Source organism: Platichthys flesus, chromosome 10 (assembly GCF_949316205.1).
Source record: "Platichthys flesus chromosome 10, fPlaFle2.1, whole genome shotgun sequence".
Classification (NCBI taxonomy): domain Eukaryota; kingdom Metazoa; phylum Chordata; class Actinopteri; order Pleuronectiformes; family Pleuronectidae; genus Platichthys; species Platichthys flesus.
In genome coordinates, this window is record NC_084954.1 from 13,112,952 (window position 1) to 13,140,096 (window position 27,145).

The 27,145-nt window shown below is 41.1% G+C and overlaps 1 protein-coding gene across 1 annotated transcript in view; it reads left to right on the plus strand.

Annotated features, from left to right (window-relative positions):
* The first annotated feature begins 4,287 nt into the window (after positions 1–4,287).
* The window catches only part of dlgap2a (discs, large (Drosophila) homolog-associated protein 2a), a 55,619-nt gene continuing 32,761 nt past the window's right edge, over positions 4,288–27,145 (plus strand). Inside the window, exons 1-3 of the mRNA XM_062397879.1 lie at positions 4,288–5,256; positions 17,047–17,261; positions 26,991–27,059. Of these exons, the coding sequence (XP_062253863.1) occupies positions 4,393–5,256; positions 17,047–17,261; positions 26,991–27,059 (1,148 nt within the window). The 5' untranslated portion in view covers positions 4,288–4,392. The remainder of the gene's footprint in view (positions 5,257–17,046; positions 17,262–26,990; positions 27,060–27,145) is intronic.

Here is a 27,145-nt window from a genome sequence, read left to right on the forward strand (position 1 = left end):
AATATTACAGCCAAACTGGAACATAAGCACTTGTACAAGCATAACTTTGATGCAAACTACGTTGCATGACAGAGACCATCTTTGAGAGAGAAAACAAATATGTAGTTTGGTCCTTACAAAGTCTGCTAACATTGAGTAGGTGGACTTTTTTACCTAGATTGTAGCAAGCCACCAGGGGAGCAGTAATGTTTGCCATCTTTATATACACTACTCAAACCCTACCTGTTCTCAAAGGCTTTTGACCATTTGTTTCTTTATCCCCTGTCTAGCATTTTTACTATTATTTTCTGTCCTTGGTATTTTACTCCCTGTTTTTAACTCTGTGAAGGGGCCTTAGGGACCTTGAAAGGTCAAAGTTCTTCTTATCATTTATATTTCTTATAGAATATCTTCTCTTTCTAAAAATGGGTTGTGCTGTCATTTATTTGCAGTCCATTTTCGAAATTCACCACCCCTCCTAACTATCCATCGAAGCACTTGGCACCCCAGCCAGCAAGCCGATAATGTGATGGCAGGTGCTTGTATCAGTGTAAAAAAAAAAGAAAAGAAGAAGAAAGTCCACTCCCTGTTCACAGTTACTTGTCTCCCTGTTTGCAGAGCACTTGCCAGAGAGATTCACACTCACCAAGAGAGACGCTTTCTCCTCTTTAAATATATAAATATGAAATAACCATCAGAATGCTTTGTAGGGTTAACTCTTTGAATGCTTATTTTATCTTTGCTTTTAACTAGAATACAATTCTGTATCAGCGGAGGAAGAGGAGAAGGAGAGATGGAGGGCAGATGAGTCTGTCATCTGTCGTATTATCACTTGAAATACCATAGCTCTGCTGCTAGATCATTTATTCAGTGCAGCTCCCTGAGATACCTTGAAGAATGGTTGGGCCTTGGCGTCTGAAAGGAACATAACTTCAGACAGAAAAGTAGCATCAGTCCTCTGTCAATAATCCACCATCATCCTTCTGCTGCAATTACCAGCGAGCAGTGATAGCAACTCACTCAGGACAAGCGTGTTCACCTGGTTTAACCTGTTGAATTGTTCCCTAAAGAATTATGTTTTCATTTTCGACTTAGTTATGTGCGCTCTGAGGGGAAAAAAGTCTTATCTCTTTTATTTAAATTTTTTTTTTGCACGCTCATAGTAGCCTGGATTAATTTTACATCAGGCTGCCAAGTAGGCGTCCTCATGTAATACCGGTAAACAGCGAGAATTTCTTTTCATCTCGACAGATGGAGGGCGACAGCAACAGAAGAGCACGGCTGCAACTCGGGGGTTGAGATCTTAGGACCTCATTAAAACTAAGTTTGAAAGGAATACATTCATATCTCATTTGAAAGATGAAGAGGAAGCTTTCAACCTCAGTAACAATTCACTGACAGCACAGCAAGCCATTGTCTGTGTGTGTGTGTGTGTGTGTACGTGTGGCTGTGTGTGTGTGTGTGAGAGAGAGAGAGATTTCTCACAGCTCTTGTCAATAGAGTCAAATCCTCAACATAGCCAGTGATAAACATCAGCAACAGCACCCAGAGGATGTTTACAGAACACACACTGGTTTCTAACTTCTGCTACAGTGAAGCTTACAATAGTATTTGAATGCAGAGGCATCCAAAAACTATCAAGACATCACAAATATTTAGTTTTAAATTGTAGTAGTACGGCAGTAGTTACAGGAAAGGTTGGGAGATGTCACTTTATATACATTTGTCATGAGGTCATGATTTTCTTGGAATCTGTTCATGTCTCAGCTCTTATCTTAGATGTATAAGTATAAGTTGGTTTAATCGTTATGGAAAAAATTGTCTTTCCCCCTTTCTTTGTAAGGGGGATGATATCTTGTGGCCCGTTCCATCTGCCAAACATAACTGAAGCAAAGAGACTCTTCTCTCGAAAGGTTAATAAAAATGTTATCATATTCTTCATTTTGCTCTTTTTTTATGGTGGAACATTTAACCTTCTGACACCCGAGGTTTCGTTTGAAATTTCTCCAACAGCTATCTGAGATCACTAAGCCCTTATAAGTATAATAACTAAGAGTTGTGTTTTAACCAGAAGCAGTTGTTGAAAAAATGATGTCCTCAAATGATAATATCATAATAATAATAATAGGAGCACAATTTTGACAAAAGAGAAAAAGGTTGTGCTGCATGAATTTAGATCCGTTGTATGATATATTATACTTGTAATTATTTGACTGCGACAGTTTAAAGCACACTAACCTGCAACAGTGCACTCATAAAAGAAAACTGTGTCATTACCTAATGACACAGAACAGAGAGGTATGTTCAATGTTATGAGAGTTTTTGGAAAAGACAAAATCTTTGACACTATTAGTAACGTGGAAAAGGAAAATCAAACAGGAAGCAGTTTTCTGGAGAAGAACAGTGGTACTAACACAACCAGATTAGATTTGCAAGCACTGTACCTGTTTTTGAACCATTGTTTGAAACATGTTTTTATAGCAAAGCCTTTTAATGCCTCATTTTCTTTACTTTTAACATTTCTAAAGTTATGGTTCATGTTTTTGTTTTGTCTCGTTTTATTTTTTGCTGTTTCATTCCCATGTATATCGTAAACTCTTTGTCACCCAATCAGATAAGTGCTTAAGCAATAAAGTTGTATTATTTTTATTGCTATTAAAATCATCCTGAGAAGGACAATAACCTACAGTCTGAACTCCATCCTAACTGTATGATAGCACCGTTTTTTTTTGTTAGCTGCCTCGGCATCTGAATAAACTCAGTCAAGGTGTTTTTGCTCCTCAGTTGTCAAGCTTGCTTTTGGTATTCGTGTCACTGTATCAGAAGGAAGTTGATGATAATAATAATAAGAGTTTATTGACATGTTACTACAGAGAAATATTTGAAAAGATCTTGGCCTACATCTCCTCTCCGTCTATCGCTGACCCCAGTGGCTTGTGAAGTCTCCCCTTCGTTTCATGGGGTTACAATGGGAGTGAAAGTGCATGCAGCTTATGAGGCATATCATTGGCAGGCAAGTGAGATGGATATGGTTATTCTTTGTTTGTCTTCTGGTTTCTTTTCTTGCTTTGGTGTTTCGTTTCCTGTTTCACGAAATGGTGTGGCGATGAGCTTGAAATATGGAGAAGCTTTTTTTTGCTTTTAATTTAGCGGCAGGTAATGAGTAAAATAAAGTGAGAAACAAAATGAGTATGGTTTTATAAAATACATTAAACTAATTAATAAGATTGAACGTTTAATTAGCATAATTTAATTAAGAGTCATTAGCTAGTTCAACCTCATAAATCAAAACTAAAACACCGCTGGAGACCCTCAGACTAGAATCTATCTTACACTGGGATCAGCTGAACTTTATTGTTTCCAAAATAACGCCATGTTAAGGCAGAAGATCAAGTATCATATTCATGGTGTCATTAATAACCTAGCACTTGTGTAACCCTTGAAAATGTTACCCCAATAAACCAAACACTATTTAAAGGCCAGACACTGTAATTACAGTGTAGGCAGGTGGCGGTGTAGATAAAATAATCGTTTCCTCTGATTAAGTTGAATACAATTGTATAACTTGCAGAGACGTCTGCCCTTGGTGACCAATCACACAGAACAGGGTGTTAATCTAGACTTCATGGCCGACGCAAGTAGAAGGAGGGAGGGTGCATTCTGTGATCGCCTCCCAAGGACGCTTATCCGGCCATACGGCTCACAAGCGCTCTCCTCAGGGCTTTGATGGATGACACCAGCGGCACAAAGTGATAGGCTATTACTTCACTTTGCATTGGATAAATGGCAATGCAGGCTCCTACCTGTCGCCCGTCCTTCTCTCTTGTTTCCCTGTCTCTACACCAGTGGGCCGTCCTGAACAGAGCGTGAAAAATGGAAGGCCTGAGATCTTGTCTGTGCAATCTGTTGATTTCACCTCCACATTTCCGATGTGCCACATTTAGAGTTTTTCTGTGTCCTTTGTAGTCAAGGTGGAAACAGCGTGTTATAACCAGCCTGTTTGAAGAAGACATGATTGGTACTAGGCTTTTTTTCATGCTTATCATTATGTGTTAAATGCATTTCTGCGAAAATGTTTTTTCTACCCTCTGAGAGATTAATATTCTCTCTCGCTCTCTCTTGCTTTCAGACCAGCAGTATTCATGGTCGCCCTCACATTACTTCGATGAGGACAGCTACTCCTCTCCACCCAGGAACATGAAGGGTCTCTCTGGTGGCCGCCCTGCCCAGCTGCAGCTCACCTCTCCCATCTCAGCTCACACCTGTGGCCTGGCCGAGTGCGACCATTCCCTGGACCACCACCTTTATCATGGCGACTCAAGGTCACCCTCCTACCTCCTTAGCCCCACTGAGAGCTGCCCCCTTGATGGACACCACCGCTGCTCCCCGCGAAGCTCCATCCACTCTGAATGCATGGTGATGCCCGTGTCCATGTCAGCCACTGACCACTCCATCGCTAGTAGCACTTTCCCCCGCATGCACTACGGCAGTGCTTCACGGGACAACGGTGGAAACATGTCTGGTGGCAGGGACTCCCGAGATGACTGTGGCTCCTCCTCACATGGCGGCAGTGGCAAGATGAACCGAATCCCAGCAAACCTCATGGACCAATTTGAAAAGCAGATGCCGCTGCAACGGGACGGCTTCCACACATTGCAATACCAACGCACCTCCACCACAACCACGACCACAGAGCAGCGTAATGAAAGTCCCGGGCGAATACGCCACTTAGTTCACTCGGTACAGAAGCTTTTCACAAAGTCGCACTCTCTAGAAGGATCTTCCAAGATGAATGGCACCAAAGGCGACTCACACCGGGAAGGCTCACACCACCACCATAACCACCACCAGGGCCACCACAAACACAGCAAACGCAGCAAGAGCAAAGACCGTAAATCTGATGGTGGTGGCAAGCAACGCTCTGGAGGATGGTGGAGCTCGGACGACAACCTGGATAGTGACAGCACATACAGAACGCCGAGCATCATGTCGCGACATCCCGTTGAACACATCAGCCACTGTTACCCTGACTCCATGCATAGCCACCTGGCAGGAGACCTGTCGCTAAAACCCTCCAAGAGCAACAACGACGTCAAGTGCTCGGCCTGCGAGAGCATAAGCATGGCACCAGAGGGCAAATTCATGAAGAGGAGCTCCTGGTCAACACTAACGGTCAGCCAGGCCAAGGAGGCCTACAGGAAGTCCTCACTCAACCTGGAGAAGCCCATGACACCAATTGACCTCAAGCCCAACATCAGGCCCTGTCACTATCTACAGGTGAGTTTGGCTGACTATGCGTTCCCATCAGTATGCACATTTTCTAGTGAAACACCACAGCTTCTAATTTCACTGATTAACAAAAATTGCAAGCTTACTACTCTAGATGCCACTTGATTGGGGGAATTCACAGGCTGCCAAACAATTTAGTTTTATTTAAATTGGAGGATGTGTTGAGAGCAGAAGATGGTTATTTAAAGGTTATTTCTCAAACATGTTTTATTGTATTTGTTGAAATCCTCATCTCGTCTAAATAGCAGACCTATATATAAAGTTGTCTGGGGGGAAAAAATAGTCTATGTCTGTGATAAACATGACCACTCATTTCATTCACTTGTGTGCGCTCTCCCTGCCATGCTGTCATGGCCCATCACGGGAGTCTTCACTAGCTGGAGAGACATAATACCACTGACCCAGAGTTGATAGCCAGAGTTGAGCAGCGTGTCATGAAAAGTCTTCCTCTAGTGGTTGTCAGGCTGTAAGCATTCACATGTTTTTGGGGTGTGGCTTTGAGGAGAGGGCCGAGGGGATGCATTTGTTGCATAATTTCAGAGTGTCACCTGCTTTTGCTAGCTATTCCACGATTGCAAATCCTAGCTTTACTAATGACATGCAGTTAAAGGGATGTTAAAAATAAATTAACTACCAGTCCCTACAGTCATTAAGGGTTCAACATAAAGATACAACGTCCTCGTTAACGTTATTCCCATATCGAACATTTATTGTACAACACAAACTGGTCTTTTTCTATAGGTGTCGTCGATCGAGGAAGAAAAGCTGCACAACTGATTGATCTGAAATGGCTTTGTTTGTCTCTGTGTATGACAATGTCAACCTGTCCTGTGGCTCAGCGTGTCGCTCGCAGCAGAGAGAACTTTCACAGCAGGACGAATCAATCAACATACAGTGAATGGTCTGCATTTGAAGGGAAGAGTCAGCAGTGGGAGGATAGAAGATGAAGCGATCAATGTCGATTTTTTTTACCCCGTTGTTTGCTTCGATTTTACATAGGTTTTAACTCTGGAAAAAAAAGATTACCATTTAGCTCAGGCCCTATCATCAGGCTCTGCATGATACCCCCTCCCGTAAAATCGCGGGGATCAATTAAAAATGAGTCAGCGTGTTTCACAGGTTTTTTATATGCATGCTGAAGGGTATACTGTGTGGAAAAAGGAAAGAAAGCCTGCTCGAAAAAATTGCAAATCCAAGCAGCGAGAGAAATTGACTTTGGAACAAGGCGGCTCAGTACACAACAATGTGCTATGTGATAGCATCATGTTCGTACCGCCTGTGGCCAAAATAAAGTGAGCACTTCAGCACATTGGGAAAGGGGCACTCTAAGCAGAGAGTGTGTTTTATGGATTAGAGGCTGTTGTAATCAGAAAGCCAATCAAATCAGCCAATGGAGCTAAAGTGAGCAAAGTTTATGTCGGCCAAATATATATCAGGTTGCTATTTTTAGAGATGCTATTAAACATAACCGATGGTCGTTTTCAACCAGACAGGCACATTTTTTACAATCCCTCTGAGTGTCTACCAATGAGACAGCCACAGTGTATGGTACCACCCCTCCACCCGTCCCTTTCTTCCATTTGGTCATTCAGCTGAGGTAGTGTCCAAGTCATTGCACTATAAACACTTCTAAAAATACCCTCCGCTCCCCCTTCCTGCCGCAGGGCTATATTTAGCCGGCCGTTATCAATCCAATCCATGCAGGGTGACACGTCTTCGCTCCCCGGAGGAGAATCAATGCCCTTTTCGTAGAGAATGGGGAAGATCTATCGAAGAGGAGAGGGGCGGGGGAAAGTTTGAGATGCATACATCTGAGGGCCGTTCCTCTGTGCAAGCACTGAGATCCTCCAGGAAGCAGAGAGAGGGGAGGGAAACACCGAAAAAAGGATGGCTATTTTTGCTCCCCCACGGCTAATGTTGTTGCTCATCAGCAGGAGCAGTCAGGCTGAGAGATAGAGCCAATAGTCAGGGAATGGTGCGCACACCGAGGGGTCACATTGAGAAGTTTTTTGCTTTCTGCCGCGGCTGATTAGGATTTATCCCACGAGTGTCTTCACTGCACTGAATGTGTCTCCATGTATGAATGTGTGAGATGGGGTGTTTTTTTTTTTTTATGATTCACCAGATGGTTTGATGACGTGCCAGTCACCATGTTTGCATCCTTGGTTGATGACAAAGGGAGGGAAAACATCTTTCTGAAGTGTCTTAGATGAATGTGAACACAAACAGACAGATGTGCGGTGTCTGTATGTTAATGCTTGAGCTTCAAACAGGTGTGTGTGACACTACTCTTTGGGTGAGAAGTGGGTTATGGTGCGTGTGTATGTATCAGAGATTGATTATCTGGACATTGGGGGAGACAGAGATAGATTCATTTTGGCTGCTCTTTCTCTGAAATTGGCCACAATTAGCCCTCCTGAAGACACACACAAACACACACACACTTTTTGCTATTCCTTTATGAGTATGATCACAAATTTGATTTTTTAATAAAGGAGGTGATGTGATTAATAAACATGCAATGTTATATGGCTTTTACACCAAAGTTAGCAGGTAGTGATTTGAAGCCTTTACCATTGCCAATGTAGGGGTTTGCACTTCTGAAGTGGAAAACACGACAGACAACTGAAATCACTATAGAGACCAGTGACAATGTTATGGTGGTTATAGTTTCATACCTTTTACTTCAGCTCCTCTTTTAAACTTTGTTGTTGCATCTTGCATGATACAAAGAGGAAGAATCGCTGTTTTGTAAAAGGTGCAAGCGCGTTCACCTGCATGTCATGTTTAACATCACAGTCTATCAGAGCCGGGGCAGTTCAAAACCATAACAGTTATTTGACCAGGGAGTGAATGCCGATTGTATCCATTCGGATAACAGACAAAAGCCAGATGTTAGTGGTTGGAATTTGATTGTACGTGTGTCCGCCATCTCTCTGTTGCTCGTTCACACACTGATGTACACCTGGACTGACGTTAGAGTTGCTATCTGTGCCACCTTCCTTTTGCCCAAACCTGTAACTTCCCAGCACAATAACTTAGTCCTACTGACAGCTCTCAGGCCTGTTTAATAAGTCAGCCACTCCAGCAAACGCTACTCTGTTCTCTCCTAGCCCACACCAACCATTCTACAAAGGGAGGATTAGCCTATGATGGTTTTGCTGATGGGGCATTGCAGAGGGATTTAATATGCCAATTAATTGCCATGATGGCTTGCCAAAGGTGAAGCTTGAGAAGCACAAATGCTGATGATTAAAACACAAAAGTGAAGTGCAAAGCAGCAGAAACAAAACTGGCACTGTGACGGAAAGCTACTGTAACCTCTGCACATACACACACCCTCCCAGGGGTTTCCCAACTTTTTCATGAAGGGGTTTCCAGATAGATATCAGGCCATGAACCATTACCCAAGATTTTGTATGATTTTGTCCCCGGATCAGACAGCAGCTTGTAGGTAAATGTTACTTGTCTGTTGCCCGAGGCGACAGGGTGGCCCCATGGTTACCACCGTGTCGGCAAGCAGCTGCTCTTCTTTTTTGTTATTAACCTGTTGTTATCTAAATCCTAAAGTCTCATTTCAGTCTACAAGGACATTGTCAGGCCAATTTAAGTAGCAATTAAAAGTCTACGGTTCAGCACAGTTTTGCTACTGCTTCTCAAAGACAAATCAATAATAATAAAGAATCCTTGGGGGTTTAATACCAATATTTGCTGCTTTATCAGCATTTTCTTTCTTCTAACATAGGGAGGTATAGTCATTTGGTGCAAACTATAAATTTGACCTTGTAGTTTATCATCTGTCATGAATCCTCCTTTTTCCCCCAACATTTTTTAAGACTTTTATTGACCTTTTAAAAGAGTTTTGATTTGTGGATACGTGTTTAACTTTTGATTTACTTCAATGAAACTCTGAGTTGAATTGGTGGAAGTTCAGATTTTTTAATCTGACATCAATTTGTGTCCTGTGTTAAGAGAATGCGTAGGTATTGAATAGAGGAATACTTTATATACATTATTACATTCACGTTCATTTATTCTAAGAATTTCTTTCTTTTAATATCTTCTCCTCTGTGTATCATATGTGCTTATATTTCCCTTTATGACTAAATCTTTAGTCTCCCATAGGAACCTATTTCCTTAAGAGTCTACAGTTTGCTGTACCCTGTTTAGAGTCTGACTAATTTATTTTATCACACAAGTCACAATCAATGATACTTTTTGGATAATCTCTAGTAACAGCTGTCTTCATATCTCTGCAAATAAAATAAAAAGGTTCTGCCTTTTTTGCTCTTCACAACCAGAGCCTGTGATTCGTCAAATTATAAACAATGTTTGCGCCACCAAAATGTGTCCCAATTAATGCAAATGTTCCTTGTGTGCAGTTTGTTTTGCAAACCCTTAAACCGTCAGACATGAATCAGAGTACCAAGATATAGATAAAGAGTCACATCCTTTACACTGATGAAAATGTACTAAGCAAACAGTAATTTTTGTCCCGCTAAGACTACACACCTTGGATGTAGCCAGAAAGTGTGGATTGTCACAGAGGCTGTCAGAGATTGTTATATAAAGGAAGTTTGCACTAGAGGATTTGTTCTGAACTGTATTTAGTCAACAGATAATTGGGTTGTGCAGATAGGAAACATCGGCAATGAAATAACTCTGTGAATGTGTGAGCTGTGTGTTGTCGAGGTGGTAAAGGTGCAAAATAGGATGACGCAGAGTTGCTGCCAGCTGAAGGGAGACAGGCCGAGCGGAGCACATGAGCGAGCTTTTGTAATGATGAGCTGACAGCCCTCCACTGTCAGCCATATGCCAGCTTGACAAGGATAGCCCTCAAGGCAGAGGGAGGTGATTTGTTATTAATATTATCCTGCCAATGGTCAGCAAGTGATGTACCACCCATGACAGCCAACTGCCTCTGTCTTTCCGGTTATAAGCAAACAACGTCTTTTTCCTCTGCGTTTTTATCCTCTTGCTACTTCATGGGAGAAATCTATGTGTTGCCAAGCCTTCTGGGAGATCTGTTCCCTCCAATCGGTCTGGTCAGGCTGTGGCTGGACATGTCCAATCTGCTTGCTCTTCGCATAGTGGAGCAAGACAATATGGAGATCTACCCAAGCTCCTTGCTAAGAAACCTTACCCTGGCCACTTATTCTAAAATCTCTGTTCTTGGTCACCACCCAAATTTAATTTGGGTAAAATGAAGATTTACTAGTAAATCAAAAGCAGTAGTTTAAAACTCCTCACTCTGTAGAACCACTTTGGCTAATGGATTGTTGCTATATCACTAGGGTCACATAAATGCATGTCTGACACATCTCTCACTGCCTCTCTGTCTTTGTCTTTGTCTCTATTTCTGTGTTAATGGGCGACTACGATTTAACATGTCCCCAGCAAGTAGGATTGGCCATTAATTCAACAACTCAGATAACTGAATGATCAAATATGTGGTAAATGTAGGACAGAGTTCAGTTTTATTTGGAATGGAGGGATTAGTGAAAGTGTGGTTATTGTTAAGGCTTGAGTGTTAAATTGCACTTTGACTGTATCCAGTTTAGTTGAACTTCTGATGATCCCAAGAGTATGTTTGCATTTTTACATTTTGATATCCTAAATGTCGGTGAAGATCTGGTGACAATGAGAGTAAGACAGACTTTTGGTGTGTTTGGTCGACTGTAGAGCAAGTGAAGAAACTATCTTTGCTGCAATGGACTTCTTAATATCATTGTTCAGTGTCAAATAAATTGTAGAACCACTGGTAGATCCAACAGACACATCTGATCTAAATTCATCAAGTTATCCACAGGAATAAGGGAACCACGCCACCAAAATTCAAGCACTCAACATTTAACCCATGTTATTGGGATGGATCTAGTGATGACTATGTCAGCCAGTTCCCTGACTCACCACTTTGGTCAACACTGAAATATCTGAAGAGCTGTTGAATAAACAACATTTACATATTTTACAGACATTCATGGTGTACTGAGGATGAATCCTAATGGATTTAGTGATGCTAACTTTTCCTATAATTTCACCATGTGGATGATAGTTGTGGTTAAGATCGACCTCAGCTATATTTCATGTTTAGTGCTTTTTAGCAAATGTTGGAATAAGTGAAAAAGTATTAAACTAAGGTAATTCAACAACAGCATTGTGAGCTTGTCAATATGCTCAAGTTAGCATTTAGCTCAAAACACTGCAGGGCCTGAGCCTCACAGAGCCACTGCCATAGCTGTTAGACACTTGGGAATTGAGACCAAATGGATACCTGACCCAAGCCTGATGCAACATATCGATACCAACAGGTCGGTATGTTGCATCAGGCCAAGATCGGACAACAATTTTGAAACAATATTCATGTTCTGTCTCGTTGGCTGGGCTAGCTGCTCCATTTAATACACTGCAAGTGCCCGTAATCTGGCCAGAAAAATCCATGCGTTGAATAACGCATGCTGGGCAGCCAAACCAAACCCTGCGGCATTTTTCTCTCTGGCTTGGACGGTTTAGAAGGAAAATTGTGGCCTGAGCCTGATATGTCGATTTTTCACACCCTGAAGTTCATGATTGTTATTGTGTCCTTCTAATGTCCTTCTAGAATTGAGTGTCACCATAATGTGTCATAACCATGAAAACATAATGACCATACAGTCTTCTAGATGTTGCATTTGAGGGCGTATATATGCGTGAAAGAGAGTGTAAGAGAGGTGAAGGGTGGGTGGTGGGCGTGTGTGATCACAGTCAGTTGTCTGTCATGTAAAATATGTGTATTCAGCCTCCCCTGTGAGGCAGAGAGAGGAGACGCAGAGAGAGAGAGAAAATAAAGGAAAACAGCACCAGTTCTGTCATACACAGCTCATCCATGCAATATTGTGGGATGAAAATGAGGGGCTGTAGCCTGTTGGGTGGGATTAGCAATGACTGTAGCTTGAGGAGCTCTCAAACTCTCCCTTTCCCTCTCTCTCAGCCACTTCTCCATCTTTCTGCAATATATCCCTTCCATCCTTCTTCTCTCTATCTCTCTCCCTCTCTGTCTATACAACTCTATTTCTTGACTTAATAGCAGTGACTTATGTTTCTTAGAGGGAGAAGCGCTGTGTATAGATGTAGCTGCAGAGTTAATCAATGAAATGCACTGCTGCACTGCAGGAGCATGAGCTGGTGCCTACACACACACACACACACACACAGCACACACAACTTCTTGCAGAGTCCGAGAAGTAAAGGTAACAACAATGCTATCTGAGGTTAAATGTTGAAGTCCTAAAGTAGCTGTGTAAAGAAGATGCCGGTTGTGGTAATACCCCAGTTTTCAACAAGAATACTTTCAAGTCTCCCCCCAAGTCATATCTGTTCTTTACTTAGCAGAATCTAGTTTATTAAAAGGTCAGAACCATCAAAACGTCCCTGTAAAAAACGTATGGCTCACTTATGGCAGTGAGCCTGCGGGTGCATTATAACCTTTGAACCCAACGGCTTCCCTCAGAGGGCTTTTTGGAGCTCAAGATCTATTTTTGATCTTATTCAGGGTTCTACTTAACTCTATTACAGTCTTAAACTGTATGATGGACAGTGAGTCTCTGCACGTCCTCCCATAATACAAACAGTTACCAGAAGTAGCCAAGATACGAGTGCTGCCGTTATACATCTTAACATCGTTTGGAGTCAGAGTCTGCACAGTAGGGATTTAGTTGTGGAACTGTGGTACTGAGGTCCAGCTGATACATACGCTCAACCAATCACAAGTCGGTCTCAGCTGTCGATCATTTTGTTTCACCCCATTTTAACAGTCTCGAATATCTAATTAAAACCAAACTCAACATGTCCTTGGACTTGTTAGTTTGGTCGTTGTCCCATCTGTCAACATGGAGGAGGTTTATGATCTAAACTGCAGCCAGCCACCGGGGGGCGATCCAGACTCTTTGGCTCCACAGGATTATGTTCTACAGCTGATCTGTGTGTGAAACACTTTTAACTGAAAAATAACCTGCTTGAAAGGTGCTACACAGTTAAATTTGATTGGCCGATTGATTGACGGCGAAACCCCAAGTTGAAAAGTGTCCATACTGCTTAGCATGCTGGGATACCATGGTGTGTTTCCACAACTGTCAATACAATCTCACTTTTTTTTATCTTCACTGGGAGAAACCCTGCAATCTTTCCAGTTTATCAACCAATCCAAATTAAACAAACCTCACCACAGCTTGCGCCTGTCCTCCGGCGTTCCGTTCATTAATTAGACGTCTAAAAATACCAAACCCCTCCAAGACTTAATTAACCCATCGACTCAATTTGGTAGCTGCTGCATAGCCTGTCTTTGCAGGGGAGATGAATGACTGTTATCAGGATGTGTTTGAGTGTGTTTGCATCGGCTTGGATAAGAATCCTTGTCCGTGTCTGTGGATGTTCTGGATAGAAGCCGACACAATGAGCTTGTTTGTGTTCATGTAATTCATACATGAACGTCTTTGTCTTTTTCTGCCAGATCGTTGGTTTGAGTATGATTTTTGCTTTAGAAGCGTTTTTGTGCCACATACGTATTGACCATTACCTCAACTTTTCACTGAGATCCCCTCCTGAGCTGAGAGGACACACCATAATCCCCCATTAGTCATGCCCCCCCCCCCCCACCTCTCTCCATCCTAACTTCACATCATACATGAAACATGAGAGTCAAAGGCTGCTTCGATCTCTTCAATTAACAAAGAGTGTTGTAATGAAGCCATAACTGATCAATTATTTTGAGTCGTTCGGATTTGACGTGACACTTGTTAGCATAGTAATTGTGGGTGGGCATGTGCTAATGGGGGAGGCTAGAATTAGTGTCACGTGGAAATGAATGGATACAATTAACAGATGCTTTAAGAGCTGTTAATGAAGGAGGTATCATGTTTTCAATTTGTCCATCTGTCCCACTCTTGTGAACATGATATCTCAAGAACACCTTACAAGAATTTCTTTGAATTTCATGCAAACTTTTACTTGGAGTCAAGGATGAACTGATTAGAATTTAGTGTTCAAAGGTATTAGTCATCTCAGGAACACCTTGAAGGAATTCCTTTAAATCTGGTACAAATGTTTAGCCTGACGTTGTCATACTCAATTCTAGTCAGAATATGAGTTTGAGACCGCTCCATTGGGCAGTGATTATGGGGCGTGTTTCAACCGAACCAGGAAATAAAAAGCCTCTTCGCTCTATTGGATAAACCTACAACCAATCAGAGCAAAGTAGTATGTGACGTATGTTAAGCGACGCATAGTTGTTGTCAACAGACCTCAACTGCATGCACGCTGGAAGAAGTAGAAGAAGAAGACTAACGTTGTGATTGTACTAAGTCTGAGTTAGCAAACTTACATCGACACCTATGATACTATGTTTACAACATTTGATTCATATCAAGACATTGTGAGTTATTTACTGAATCAGACAGTCAAGACTTTCTCTTACCATTTGTAAGTTAGATGAACTTCATCCACGACGATACCTATGACGTAAGCTGGAAAAACATCTAGTTAGCATGTCCCTCCACTTCTTGTTCAGCAGCCAGGATTCAAGGCTTCCAAAAAGGAGCTGGCAACGACCGCTCGTAATGTCCACCTCGTCGTGCACGCCGAATTGCATCGCTGTGATGCCTATTTCGGTCGCCTCTTTCACTTGGTCCTCAGTGAGTGCGACCAAAGGAGAAACCACAATGACCACTGGGTTTTCATTGTGTCCCATCTTCTTCGCGACCATCAGGGCCAGCTGATAAATTAAACTTTGAGTATCCAGCACAAAAATTTACTTTGACTTATGAATTACCTGATTACGAATTGGAGATCAAAAGTCAATGTCACTGTGAGCTCACAAACCTTCTTATGCCTCGTAAATGTGTTAATTTTAAAGATCCTTTCAACCTTGACACAAATGTTCACTTAGACAATCAAATGAACTGATTAGATTTCATTTATCAGACGGTCAAAGGTCATGGTGAAAAAAAAATGTTGTAGACTGAAACCGCACTGGTTGGAGGAGGCAATCAATCTCCTCCTGACATTTGCCACAGCCAGTCAACTGCCACCAGTTCACTGTGAACCTGTGAATCATTTACTGGTACAATAACGTGCCGAAAGAAAAAAACAGAATCCGTTTTATCCATATAATCTCACAGTTATGCTGGGTTTTAATAATTAATGGTTATTGTGGGGAGTAGGGTTTTACAACTTGTCTTGACGGCATGAATGGCTTTAAAGTCAACGAAATATGGACCTGAGTCAGATTTAACTTAATGAAATCCAGGGCTGGGTGGACTGGCACCGTGCCGAGGCTGGCCCCTCTGCCAGAATGTTAAAGTGACGGATGGCTACAGCATTGGAGAAACCTTCAACTTCCACATAGAGTTTAATGATTACTGACAATGTCATATTTTGTGAGTGCAGCCCATTGACCATGTAAATTTGTGTCTAAACTACTAAAGCTAAACTAAAGGTTCTGACCATTGCAGACGGTCAACAGAGTTCAACAAGGTAAATCTGGACGGGAGGAAACAGAGAAGGAGACGTAGGGGGCGTCTGTAGTAAATCCTTGCTCTAGTGTATTTGTGTGTTTGGTTGTGAGTACTTTGTGAGGACCATTTTTAGCATAGACCTTACTGAGTGAGAACATTTCAATAGGCATCACTCTTTCCAAGGGATGTTAGAGGGTTAAGACTTGCTTTTAGGGTTAGGGAAAATCCAGTCCCTATAATGTAATTCATTACATTTTAAGGTATAGATAGGTTTTAAGGTTAGGTTCCGTTTAAGGTGTGATGTAATGCAATGTTGTGTGTTGTGTGCATTTTATATAACACGCTTGAACAATCATCATCAGCTTATTATGTGAACCCACCAGATTTAACAAGAGCACAACCATCACTGAAACAGACACATGTTGTTGAGTGGCAAGTACCATAATGGATTGTGGGTGATCTGCTTGATATTGAATCTAATAGTTTGACGAAAGCATTTAAGACCACCATGGGCGTTAACCTACATTTAATACTGTGCTGCCAGATTGCCTGTACAGATGCTCTGTTTTTTTAATCCCAACCTTGTTGCTGCTTGCGCAGTATGAAATATTCACTCCATATGCAGATGAGAAAAACAGGCAGTAAGTGCAAGTTCTCACTCTGAATGGGATAATGGTGATGATAACGTCTCTATACTCAATTACCTACTTTAACGAATGGAAGAAAATTGAGGCATGTAGGCGGCCTGGCTTGATTTGACGGAAGGTTTCCACATGGGATAGATGCCACATGCTGAGCAACGTTAGCTCCTCTTTCCTGAGATTTAATTTGCACAGAATATCAGTCGAGGTTTTGTTGAAGCTGTGTCACCGGTTTGACGTGTGTTTTTTCATCAGGAAACAACACCTGTGTTGCTCAGTTGATGGGAAGTAATTTCCTAGAAAATAAAATTGCAGTTTTTTTGGAAAAAAACGAATATATTCTACATTAAAAACGAATAAACTTAATATACGTAGTACATAGATTTGCATACTTGTTACCCGATCTGGTGTTTTCAGAATAATAATAGCAGTGTAATAATAGTGTAATAATAGCATATTGTAGCAAAGGAAACAGATAAGACCTTCTGTGAAGTAATTATATCTCATGTAAAAATGCTTCCCCTATGCCATCAAAAGTATAAACACAACGTCTACTCTAATATCATCCTCGTCATTTTGTCACATATGTTGTATACACCTGCAGAAACCAGTATGTGTTTGTCCTTGTCCCTCGCTGCTCCACACAGGTTCCCCAGGATGAGTGGGCGGGTTACCCTGGCGGCGGGAAGGATGATGAAATCCCCTGTCGTCGGATGCGGAGCAGCAGCTACGTTAAAGCCATGGGGGACGAGGAGAGTGGCGAGTCGGATTCAAGCCCCAAGACTTCGCCTCAGAAGCTGGTGCGACCAGACGCCCTGGTCAAGGCCATCATCAGGCCCAGGGAACTGCTGGATTCACAGAGGTACCACACACTCAACCTAACGCTTCCACAATAGTTCATAGTGTTTGGCTCTTTATTAGGTTTCTGTTATTTTTAGGCTGTTCTTATTTGTGTATTTGCATTGGCTCTGGTGTAGATGCAGCGAAGCAAACAGTTATGCATTTAATAGTTTGGGGATTATATAATTTGTCAGTTTTATTTGTTTATATTATATAAAAAACATTGCAGCTTATTTATTGGTTTCAACCACAGATAATATATATAAATATATATAAATAGACGACATCGCAGCTTGGCCCATAGCAAAATAATCTGGATTGCTACCTGGTGGCTGGGTGCAGTATAATTAATTAAGCCTGGCTCCTCCATGTTAGTTGAGGGGACAAGTACCATATGATTGGCTATTTGAAAACAGGGTGAAACGATATGATTGGCAGCTCTGACTGACTCGGGATTGGTCAAGCAAGTGTATCCGTGGGACCTCAATACCGCGGCTCCACTTTGTGATCTCTATTGGGCAGACTGTGACTTCATATGATGTCAAAAGCAAAGAATGGCGGCGCCTGTATGCCAGATAATTTACCATAATTGTGTGTAAGTGAGAGAAAGTGGAGACGCATGGAGACTTTAATTGATACTTCCACTTGGTGGTGCAAAATACGAAGCCTTTCAAATTCTACATTTAAGTCGGTTTTAACTAAATTATTCTTCCTTAGGGAGGAGATGATCTGCTTCTTACACAACTTTTTTTATTTTTTTAAATATCCACAATTTTCCCAAATTAAAATAATGTATAAAGGATTTGATTTGGTGAAATTATCTCAATACATTGGGATGCATGCATTACTTCTAAGACATATTTATTTCTGTATTATTGTTGTCAACGATGCACCTTTCTAGTGTTTATATCTGTTTCTGTTCTGGGCAAGACCACGCTTGTTGTTTATTTGCTAATTTACATTCCCTCCAGCAGTGTTGGCAGTTCACTTGTTGTCTGGGCCCACCGCTGCAGCAGTGTGTCAAACACTTGATAGCTGAACTCTGTTCTCATTAAAATCCCTTTATGGATAGTCATATCAGTGTCTTCGACTGTAAGAAAGTGTTGTAGCTCGTTCTTCTGGGATGTGTCCTATTAAACGCAGAGGAAATACAGGTCTTTTGTATTTGGTAGCTTGGCGGCGGAGGAAAATGCTCATAAGAGGATTACACGATGAGACAAGCTGGAGACAATGTCATGAGAAAATAAACACGAGAAACTATGTTATGGAGAGATGGGAGAGGAGTTGCTTTGATTACAGCGTTAACAAATCCATTAGATTAGAATGAAATTAGATAACAGGGAAGTCGGATCAATGAAGAAGAGTGATGAAGCCTCACCTGTGGTAATGTTGTAGCTGAGAGAGAATTAAGTAACCGCATTTCTCCAAGAGGGATTTACTCTGCTGTGTTATCATCAACATAAATATGAAAATGATCTGCCTTTCTTAATATTCATACTCGAACGTAATTATAGCAGAACAAGATACAGGGGTGATACACTGCCAAGGTTACTGTAAAGCTGGTATAGGTCAGAGGAGGATTCCCTTGTCTATTCTGTTCCTTTTCCTGTGTGTTGCAAGTTATAATAATCATCTACCTTCTTAACCTTCTGTGGCACCTCACGTCCTATCTCCATCTTTACTTCATACATTTCTTGCCCAGTTCATTTCCAAAAAGAATGACAGTTATAGGAATACAATTAAAAATATTCCTCCACCTGAAACCACTTGTTCAGCAGTTGTTAGATGTTCATTTTTCAATTATGAATCCGTAAGTGAAACAATTTCCATGTTGCTTATCGTTTGCCTATTGTGGTTTTCAAATTGTATTGTTAAAGCATATATTTTAAATTATTGCATTGTGCACAGACAGATTCATCTTTACAGAGTCATTTTTTCAAGGTGGCAACATAAGAAAGCTAATTCATTTCCGCTTCCCATTCAAAGACACCTTTTCCTCTTTGTTAGCAGCAGAATGTAAAAACAGTAATTACAGCTGAGGTAGTGATTTTAATAATGTGATGATTTAGAAATATATTTATATTCCAGACCTGGTCTTTTAAAATACAACCTTCCTTATGCTTTGATTTGTCAGCTGTGTATGTTGAGTGAATTATTAGTTAACACGTTATTTGCTTGTCACATGTGCTTTTGGTTAAAGTTTTTAAAGAGCATGAACAATCAAGAGCTTGTTTTTGTGTTGATCAAAGCCGTTCGATAAAAAGAGAAACCGATATCAACTAATTAATAGTTTGACCTAAAGTTTAAGAGGAATATGATTTCAGAATTTGTTGTGGGCCCTGCTTAATTCACCTGTTTTGTTTTTTCCTAACAGTTCAAATCAGTTTTCCTAACCACAATCTACACCAAAGACTACAATGTTTCTCATTTTATGGAAGTTGTTGTACATGACAACAGTGAAAATCAATGTTCAGGTCAAGTCAGATTTATTTTAATTGTCTTTAAGAAAACAGGAGTTGAAGTACGATGAAAAGATAAGAAATAAAAATGTGGGCAGTGTGTCTGCACAAACGTGAACGTGGCTCAAGATGAGGATATCAGAGGACAAGAAATAAAAATAAACAAAAAATAAACAACAGAAAATAAAAAGAGAAAGACAGGAGATAATTATTTGTTTCTTTTCCTTTTCCTTGACCTCAGTTATTTTGATATTATATAAAAGTTATCCAGGTAGTCATACAAATATTGAAGGACTTGGGAGTTAAAGAAATATTTACATAAATCCAGTACTTTGAATAAAAATACGGCTTAATTTAGGCTTTTTTTATTAGAATATTGGTGTAAATAGAGTGTGTGTGTTTCCATCCTCTGGAGTCTCTCCTGCCAGTGTAGTGATAGAACGGCTTATACAACACAGCTTATACAGCTCAATGCACACTGATACTATAATCAAACATTTTTGGAGAACTTCCTCTTCTTTTGTTAATCGGTTTATGTGCTATACACATTTTTCTATCAATATAAAATATGTTATCAGAATTATCTTTAAATTAAATATGACGAAATGTTAAATAAATGTTTGGCTTGAGAGGGAGGGAGAAAGGAATAGAGGATTAGTCGTACTGTTAACTCTGGTTACACAATCACAAATGGCTGAAAAAATGCATGTCATTGTGAAAATGGACAATATAACATCAAAGTAACACAATGTGAGTGCAGCCTGTTTGATGTCTCTTCCACGAAGAGGAATACAGGCTTGTTCAACTGTGAAGACAGACTCTAATAAGCTACTCCGCTCTGTCTGTCTCTTCTGTTTCCGGTCGACATTAAAACCTGAGGAGAATAATGGGACATAAATGATAGATATTATGCAAATACAACCTTGTATCTGACCTCTGTGTAGCGGTCCATCTGTGACAGACACACAGCTTTAGTATGTCATAGGCAGACATAGAAAGCACCTGTGATTCACATACTGAGCAACACTGATGATTCCCTCTGCTGTCATATCCTTGCATATCCACCTTGTTTATGGGCCACTTAAATGGCTGACGGGTAGCAGCAGAGAGCGAGCTAACGCTAGCCGGAGAGCCGGGCTCCCCTAGCTGGGGGGAGCCCCTAGTGAGCTAGGGGGGTGTTAGCTGGCTATCGTCCAAGGCGTAATAATAATATAATAATATGTCCCCTTAATAATAAAATAAAACACAATATACTAAATATAGCAATAAAATATTTGAGAATATTTGAGCATGAAAATAATCCAGGAGAAAATATGTACAATGTGCTGAATGATTTTTTCTTAATTTATATAAGACCAGTTGTTGTTAGTCCTTGTCACGGACATACGCACTGCCCCTCTTCCACCTTTCTAACCTTTTATGCTGTGTGTGATATGCACTGACAAACCAAGAATTGTCATTACTATGTGTCTCTGTCTCGATCTCTGGAAGGCATTGCTCGATGATGTAAAATATAACCAAAGGAATAATCTTCTGTAATGTATATAACAAAAGTAATGATACTGTTGTGAAAATCTAAGGAGTAGACAGTACAGACTTAAATTGTTGGGAGTAAAAGTAAAATGTTTGGACATAAACTAACAAAAAAATACTGCAACAAAGTATTTGTTATTTTCCACCTCTGCTGACGTTTGTCTGCAAGATGGAAGAGAGCAGAGATCCACATCCTACTGAGTGTAATCTCAGCGGATATACAGTAAAATGATAAATCTAACGTTATGGACTGAGATCAGGCAGCGTGATAATGCTATTCAGTCAGAGAAGATGCAGTCATTTGGTAATTTGGCCATTGTAGCCGCTCTTTCTCATTATAATGTAACGTCTGAGGCCGCCACAGTGAAGTATGCTCCTTTTTTTTCTTTTGACGTCTTCCAAAGCCTCCCCGTGACAATTCTTTGTGAATAGCTGCAAACAGCGAATGATTTATGAGGATGAAGCAGCAGGAAGGGCTATCAGTTGCAGTTATTGTACTCCAAGGCCCCGTCTGAATAATGGCTCTCTCAGTGGTTCTACTGAGAGTCTGCTGAAAAGACCAGCGTGGATCAGGCTGTGTGGCCTGACTCCGAGTCTATTGACAGCCTTGGCATTATCATCGAGTCAGGGGGAGAAGGCTTGTTGTGTGTCCCCAAGGGAGACGTTACTGATGAGTCCTGATACTCCTCTGAACCCACTCTAAGAAGGCAATAATATGCTGTCTTTCCTCTTGGATTAAGATGGAGACATACTCTGTGTTTTCCACTGCTTTTGTGCGTCTGAGATACCCAGTGGTGTTTTTTTTTCTGATTGGGACAATTTGAGAATGATTTGCTGCATCTCCGGACCAATAAATCAGCCGGGTCGATATTAGACAGTTTATTAGCTAATGGAGTAAAACGTATCTGTTAGTTAGGCTTCCTCCCACGATCTGCAAAGGAAGCAAAAATATGAAAATATTGAGCCAAAATGGAAATGATCGCTGCCATCTTGCACTTTGGTACCCAAAGTCTGAATAGTAGGGAATGAGGGATGGAGCCGGGGGGGTCGTGAGTCAATCTTAGCTGCCTGTCACTCATTATTTTGAAGCCTGTAATGACAGCATAAAATTTCTAATGAAATCCAAATTTACTGAAAAAAGTATTAACAATTCTTTCATGTAGAAGAGGGGGGATTAATAACTTGTTTGTGGGTATCTGGCATGTCTACCTTCGCGAAAACTCTGGAAAAAAACAACTCCCGCAATTTGTTGTAAATGATATGTTAGAGTGCGTCGTCTGGGATTACAGGGTAAAAAGGGTGCTGTTTTAAATGACACTTGTGGTATTTTGACCAAAATATGTTACAGACATTTCATTGAGACCCCACAGAACCATATCAACTGTGGTAAAATGGGCATAATATGTCCCCTTTAACTTTTTGGGAGTTTCTTTTCCATGTGTATATCCATTCTGGTGGATTTTTGTACACGGTCCAATATTAGAATGAGAATATGTACCAGTCAGGCTGTAGATAAGTATAACTTCAATAGACAGAGAATTATTTTTGATAAAAGTGAGTGCAGCAAGAGGTAAATCTCTGAATAGATTTAATTGCCCTGAAAATCTGTTAATATAAAAGAACACACTCATGTTGGAAATATATAGAATTCTTGCACAGTCTTGTATATGATTAGATTAGATTGTTCATAGTACTAGTAAGGTGACCTTAGTGCCTTAAGAAATTGTATGTTGTGATTTGTTGATGCCAAAATTTAATTGAAGTGACTAGAATTTGATTAGATTAGGCAGCACGGTGGTACAGTGTCTGTCATTGTCACCTCAAAGCAAGAAGTTTCTTGGTTTGAAACCCAGTTGCTCAGGGTGTTTGCATGTTCTCTCTGTGTCTGTATATTTAGCTGGTGCTCCGTCTTCATCCCTCAGTCCAAAGACATGCAGATTGGGTTTAAGGTTAATCAAAGTTTCTAAATTTACCATAGGTTGTTGTTTATGTCTGTATTTTTGCCCTCTGACAGGCTGGGGACCTGTGCAGAGTGTGCACCGCCTCTCGCCTAACGTCAGCTGGGACTGACTCCAACTCCCCCAGCGGTATAGATAATGGAAAGATAGATTAGATGGATAGATACCCGACTATCTCCTAATTCGAAGTTGGAGTATTATGAGTTTTTATTTTTGGCACCACAGCACCATGGTCCATATCTAGATCTGTTTTTAGTCCACACATTAGAGGCTCTGCGGATGCGGTTGACACTTGGCATGAGAGCTCTCTTACTATTATAGTTCATCTGGATTTTTGGGAGGGAATTAGATAGGATTCAAGACAGACGTGCCGTAGGTTGGGTTTTCTCTGCACTTGTAGTAATTTTATGTCTTGCTGGGGCATTGAGATGAGCCAAACACAAATTTGACAGCAGCAGGTCCCTGAAGCAAATCCCGTTAAAGTGAGGATACGCTGTCAGGTCGTGTCCCCTCCATCTTTCTCTCTTTCAGGCGCTCTCACCTTGTCGCGGTTGACAGGGTTGTCTCTTTGTTTGTCTCACCATTAAGGAATACGGCACAGAGCCCGCTTAGCCTAAACATCCTGCACACTAGAAAGTTGAATGATGCCTGTTTTAATTAATAGTCAATTAGACCCCCCCAACCCCTCCCAGCCAAGAACCCCATAAGATACAAAATATTTCAAGGACCCACTCATGTATGTAATATAAAAATATGAAAATATAACGATAGTTTAAATGGATGAATCTTGGACATTTTCAATAAACATCATGTTTAACTGAGGTTTGCAGTGTGCCACCGACCTGAGAGGGCCCCCCATTTCCGAAAGTTGAAATGAGTCAGCTTTATTATGGGATCTCCTAAACATGTTTAACAGATGTTTTGACGATGATCGTATCTGAATGACATGTGGCAGATTTCTCCCTTAGCCATTATCCTAATGAACTTCTGCTTCTGTTATGTGTGATACTGGGTCTCATTGACCCACAACCAAGAGAGAGAATCGACATCAGTCTCTTTAAATGACTGTGGCCTCGACGTCTCACCACCACAAGCAATTCAATCACACCCATTTCTGGCAGTTTCTAAAATAACTCTGTTTGTTTGCTTCCCATCCATGATTAGCTTCTTGAATCACTATAATGAATCAAAGTTAACACCGGCAAAGCGTTCAATTATAATTGATTTGACATAACATAATTACTCATTCAAACATCATCGGGTATGAGCATTTCTCTCTCGCACGTCAAGGTCAAAGCAGGATTCATTCCACTGATTTGTGGCTGTGTGAGACGTGTCCAGCATAGATAGGCTAATTTTCACTTTTTGTTATTCCACTTTTCATTCCACAACTCTGAATAAGTTAATGTTTGTGTCACTATACTTCATTTTTTGCTGATAAAGCAGACACATAGCTTGAAAAGAAAAAGTTGGGTATTTTCGTAAGAGAGGGCTTGTTAGGGCACTTTCTCTCCGACCTAGTTTAGTCCCGCCAGGAGAGGCGGTACTCTAGAGGCAGAAACTTGGACTATGGGCAGAGAAGGTCTTTGGTTCGTCTCTGGTTCGACTCCACGGAGAGACAACAAAAGACGAACCTGGATTGATCTGTCCAATAATCCAAGAGTCTCCCTACCCTGTCTAGTGCCCTTGAGTAAGGCACCTTACTCCCCCAACATCTGCTCCCCGAGCGCCGTACATGGTCGCTCACTGCTCTGTGTGTCCTGCACCAGATGGGTCAAAAGCAGAAGTTAAATTTCCCTACCTGCATGAGTGTGCCTTTGCATGTCTGTGCATGTGTTTGGGACTAATAAATGCATCTTAATCTTAATCTTAATCTGCATCATCTTAATCTTAACCTACATAACCAGTGTGAAGGCTGCCTCATACCAAACAGGAAAACAAAAGAGATGGTATAAGTACTGATCAAATTAAACCATGGTACAATTTGTTTACAGAGGGAAAACTCTTTATTCTGACTGTTGAGCATTAAACAATAGAAGAAGACTCTTCGTCTCTAATGGTATAATGGCTGAACAATGAGGATGTTCATCAAGCGCCTTCAATCTAGTGTCAAGTACTGTACCTGAATTTTAGGATGCTGATAGTAAAACCATAGTGATTTTAAAGCAGCAATGGAATTAAGGTGTTCAGGTAGAGGTTCATTTATTTACTCCAAAGACAACCAGCTGTCTACAAACCAATAAATGTCCAGTTTAGGTAGACGCAGCCCCCATAGGCGATGGCGACAGGACGGACACATGTTAGACAAAATTCTTAGTTACAATGTGACATCAAACCTTACCAGAACAGATATGAACAGTTTAACAAAGATATGGACCTTCGTGAAGAACACATTTAGATTCTAGCCTCTTTTGATGAACAGAAGCTTTAGTTTGGGTGAAACAAAGACTCATCAGTCTAGTTTATCTCATTTTCATCTTCAATGTATTTTGAGTCAATAGCTATCACCATCTTTCTGTGCAGTTACCATGGTTACATGTGAAACCATCTGAGTCACCCCAATATATCCAGTTAGCGATTCAGACCTCTGTCTGTTTGGACAGAATCTAATGCAGAGGCGTCGCTCCTGCTCATCCAGGATCACTGCAGCTACAGGTGCTTGGTCCCCTCACAGCAGTGAGTCACTCTGGAGTCACTGAGATACTGTTCATTTCCTGGATTTAGCTTGAGTGGAAACATGATATTATCGTCTAACATCAACTTTATTTAGTGAGCATCAAGAGGACGGCAGACTTGCAATATTACTGCTGACAGTTACTCCCTACTCCTGAGAGTAAAACTATAGATGAATGATAGTTACATTCATGTCATAGCCTGAAGGTTGTTCTGTTTCAGCTGTTCCTTTGTGTTGTGGGTTTTACATGAATTTAGTCCATCTCGTCCAGAATGAGTTTAGTTTCAGCTTCATTCTGTTTCTTCCGAGAACAGATAAAGTTATTTTTACTCAAAAATTCGTAACTTTGCATGACGATTCTTATGCAGAAGATGAATACGTTAAATCCTGTTAGCATTGGATATTTTCCACAGCGGAGGTTGTTAAACAAATATTTTACGCTTTTGTAGAATTTATTTTCAGTTCATTTTAATATTGTCCTCTGTAGGCTTCAATATACATAAGAGACGTTTTGCTGTGGCATGAGTTGATAAAACAGCCTCACTTCCCTCAGCCGTGGGTTAAATACGCCTCAGCACTTATATCTTATCTCGTCAGCTAAAAGCTTGACTAAACTCATTGCTTGGGGAAAGACGTGAGGTCGTTTTTTTTGTTTTAACTCTCATTTGGCTCAATTAACCAAATATAATTAGCCACACAGGGAAACAACGGGTGGTGTGTGATGTCCTGTCACTGTTTTCTGTGTGTAGCTTTTTTATCATCAAGTGCTTTGTTGTCATTTTTGGTTGGTGCTGACGGGCAGTGTGTATGTGCATTTGTGCACCTACTTATAATTCACTCCTCATTCACTGTGTGTGTACGTGCGTGTGCTTCATTCAGAGGATTTGGCCTCGGCCAGCCATTGCTTTCTGTTTTGTGAATGCAACCGCAACATTCTCCCACCTTTGTCGGTCACATGATATCGCCCTTATGTTTGCAGCACTTTGGTGAAAAACCCCAAAGCAAACACTCAGTGCACCACAAAGGCCATAAAGAGTCTGCTCCATTGGACGTTGTCCCAGTGACATCACATCCATCCGACTCCGAACTGTGGGACCCAGTAACTCTGTTTTCTTCTCTACCCGCAGCTCTTACCGCCTGGATAGAATCAACAGTGACATGCGTAACTACATCACCAATTTTGCTGCAGACTTAAGGTGAATACAGGATCGCCCCCCCCCCCCGTTGCTGCCATGATGCAGTGGTCGGACTCGAACGTGGGCACCAGCTGGCTCGCTGCCCT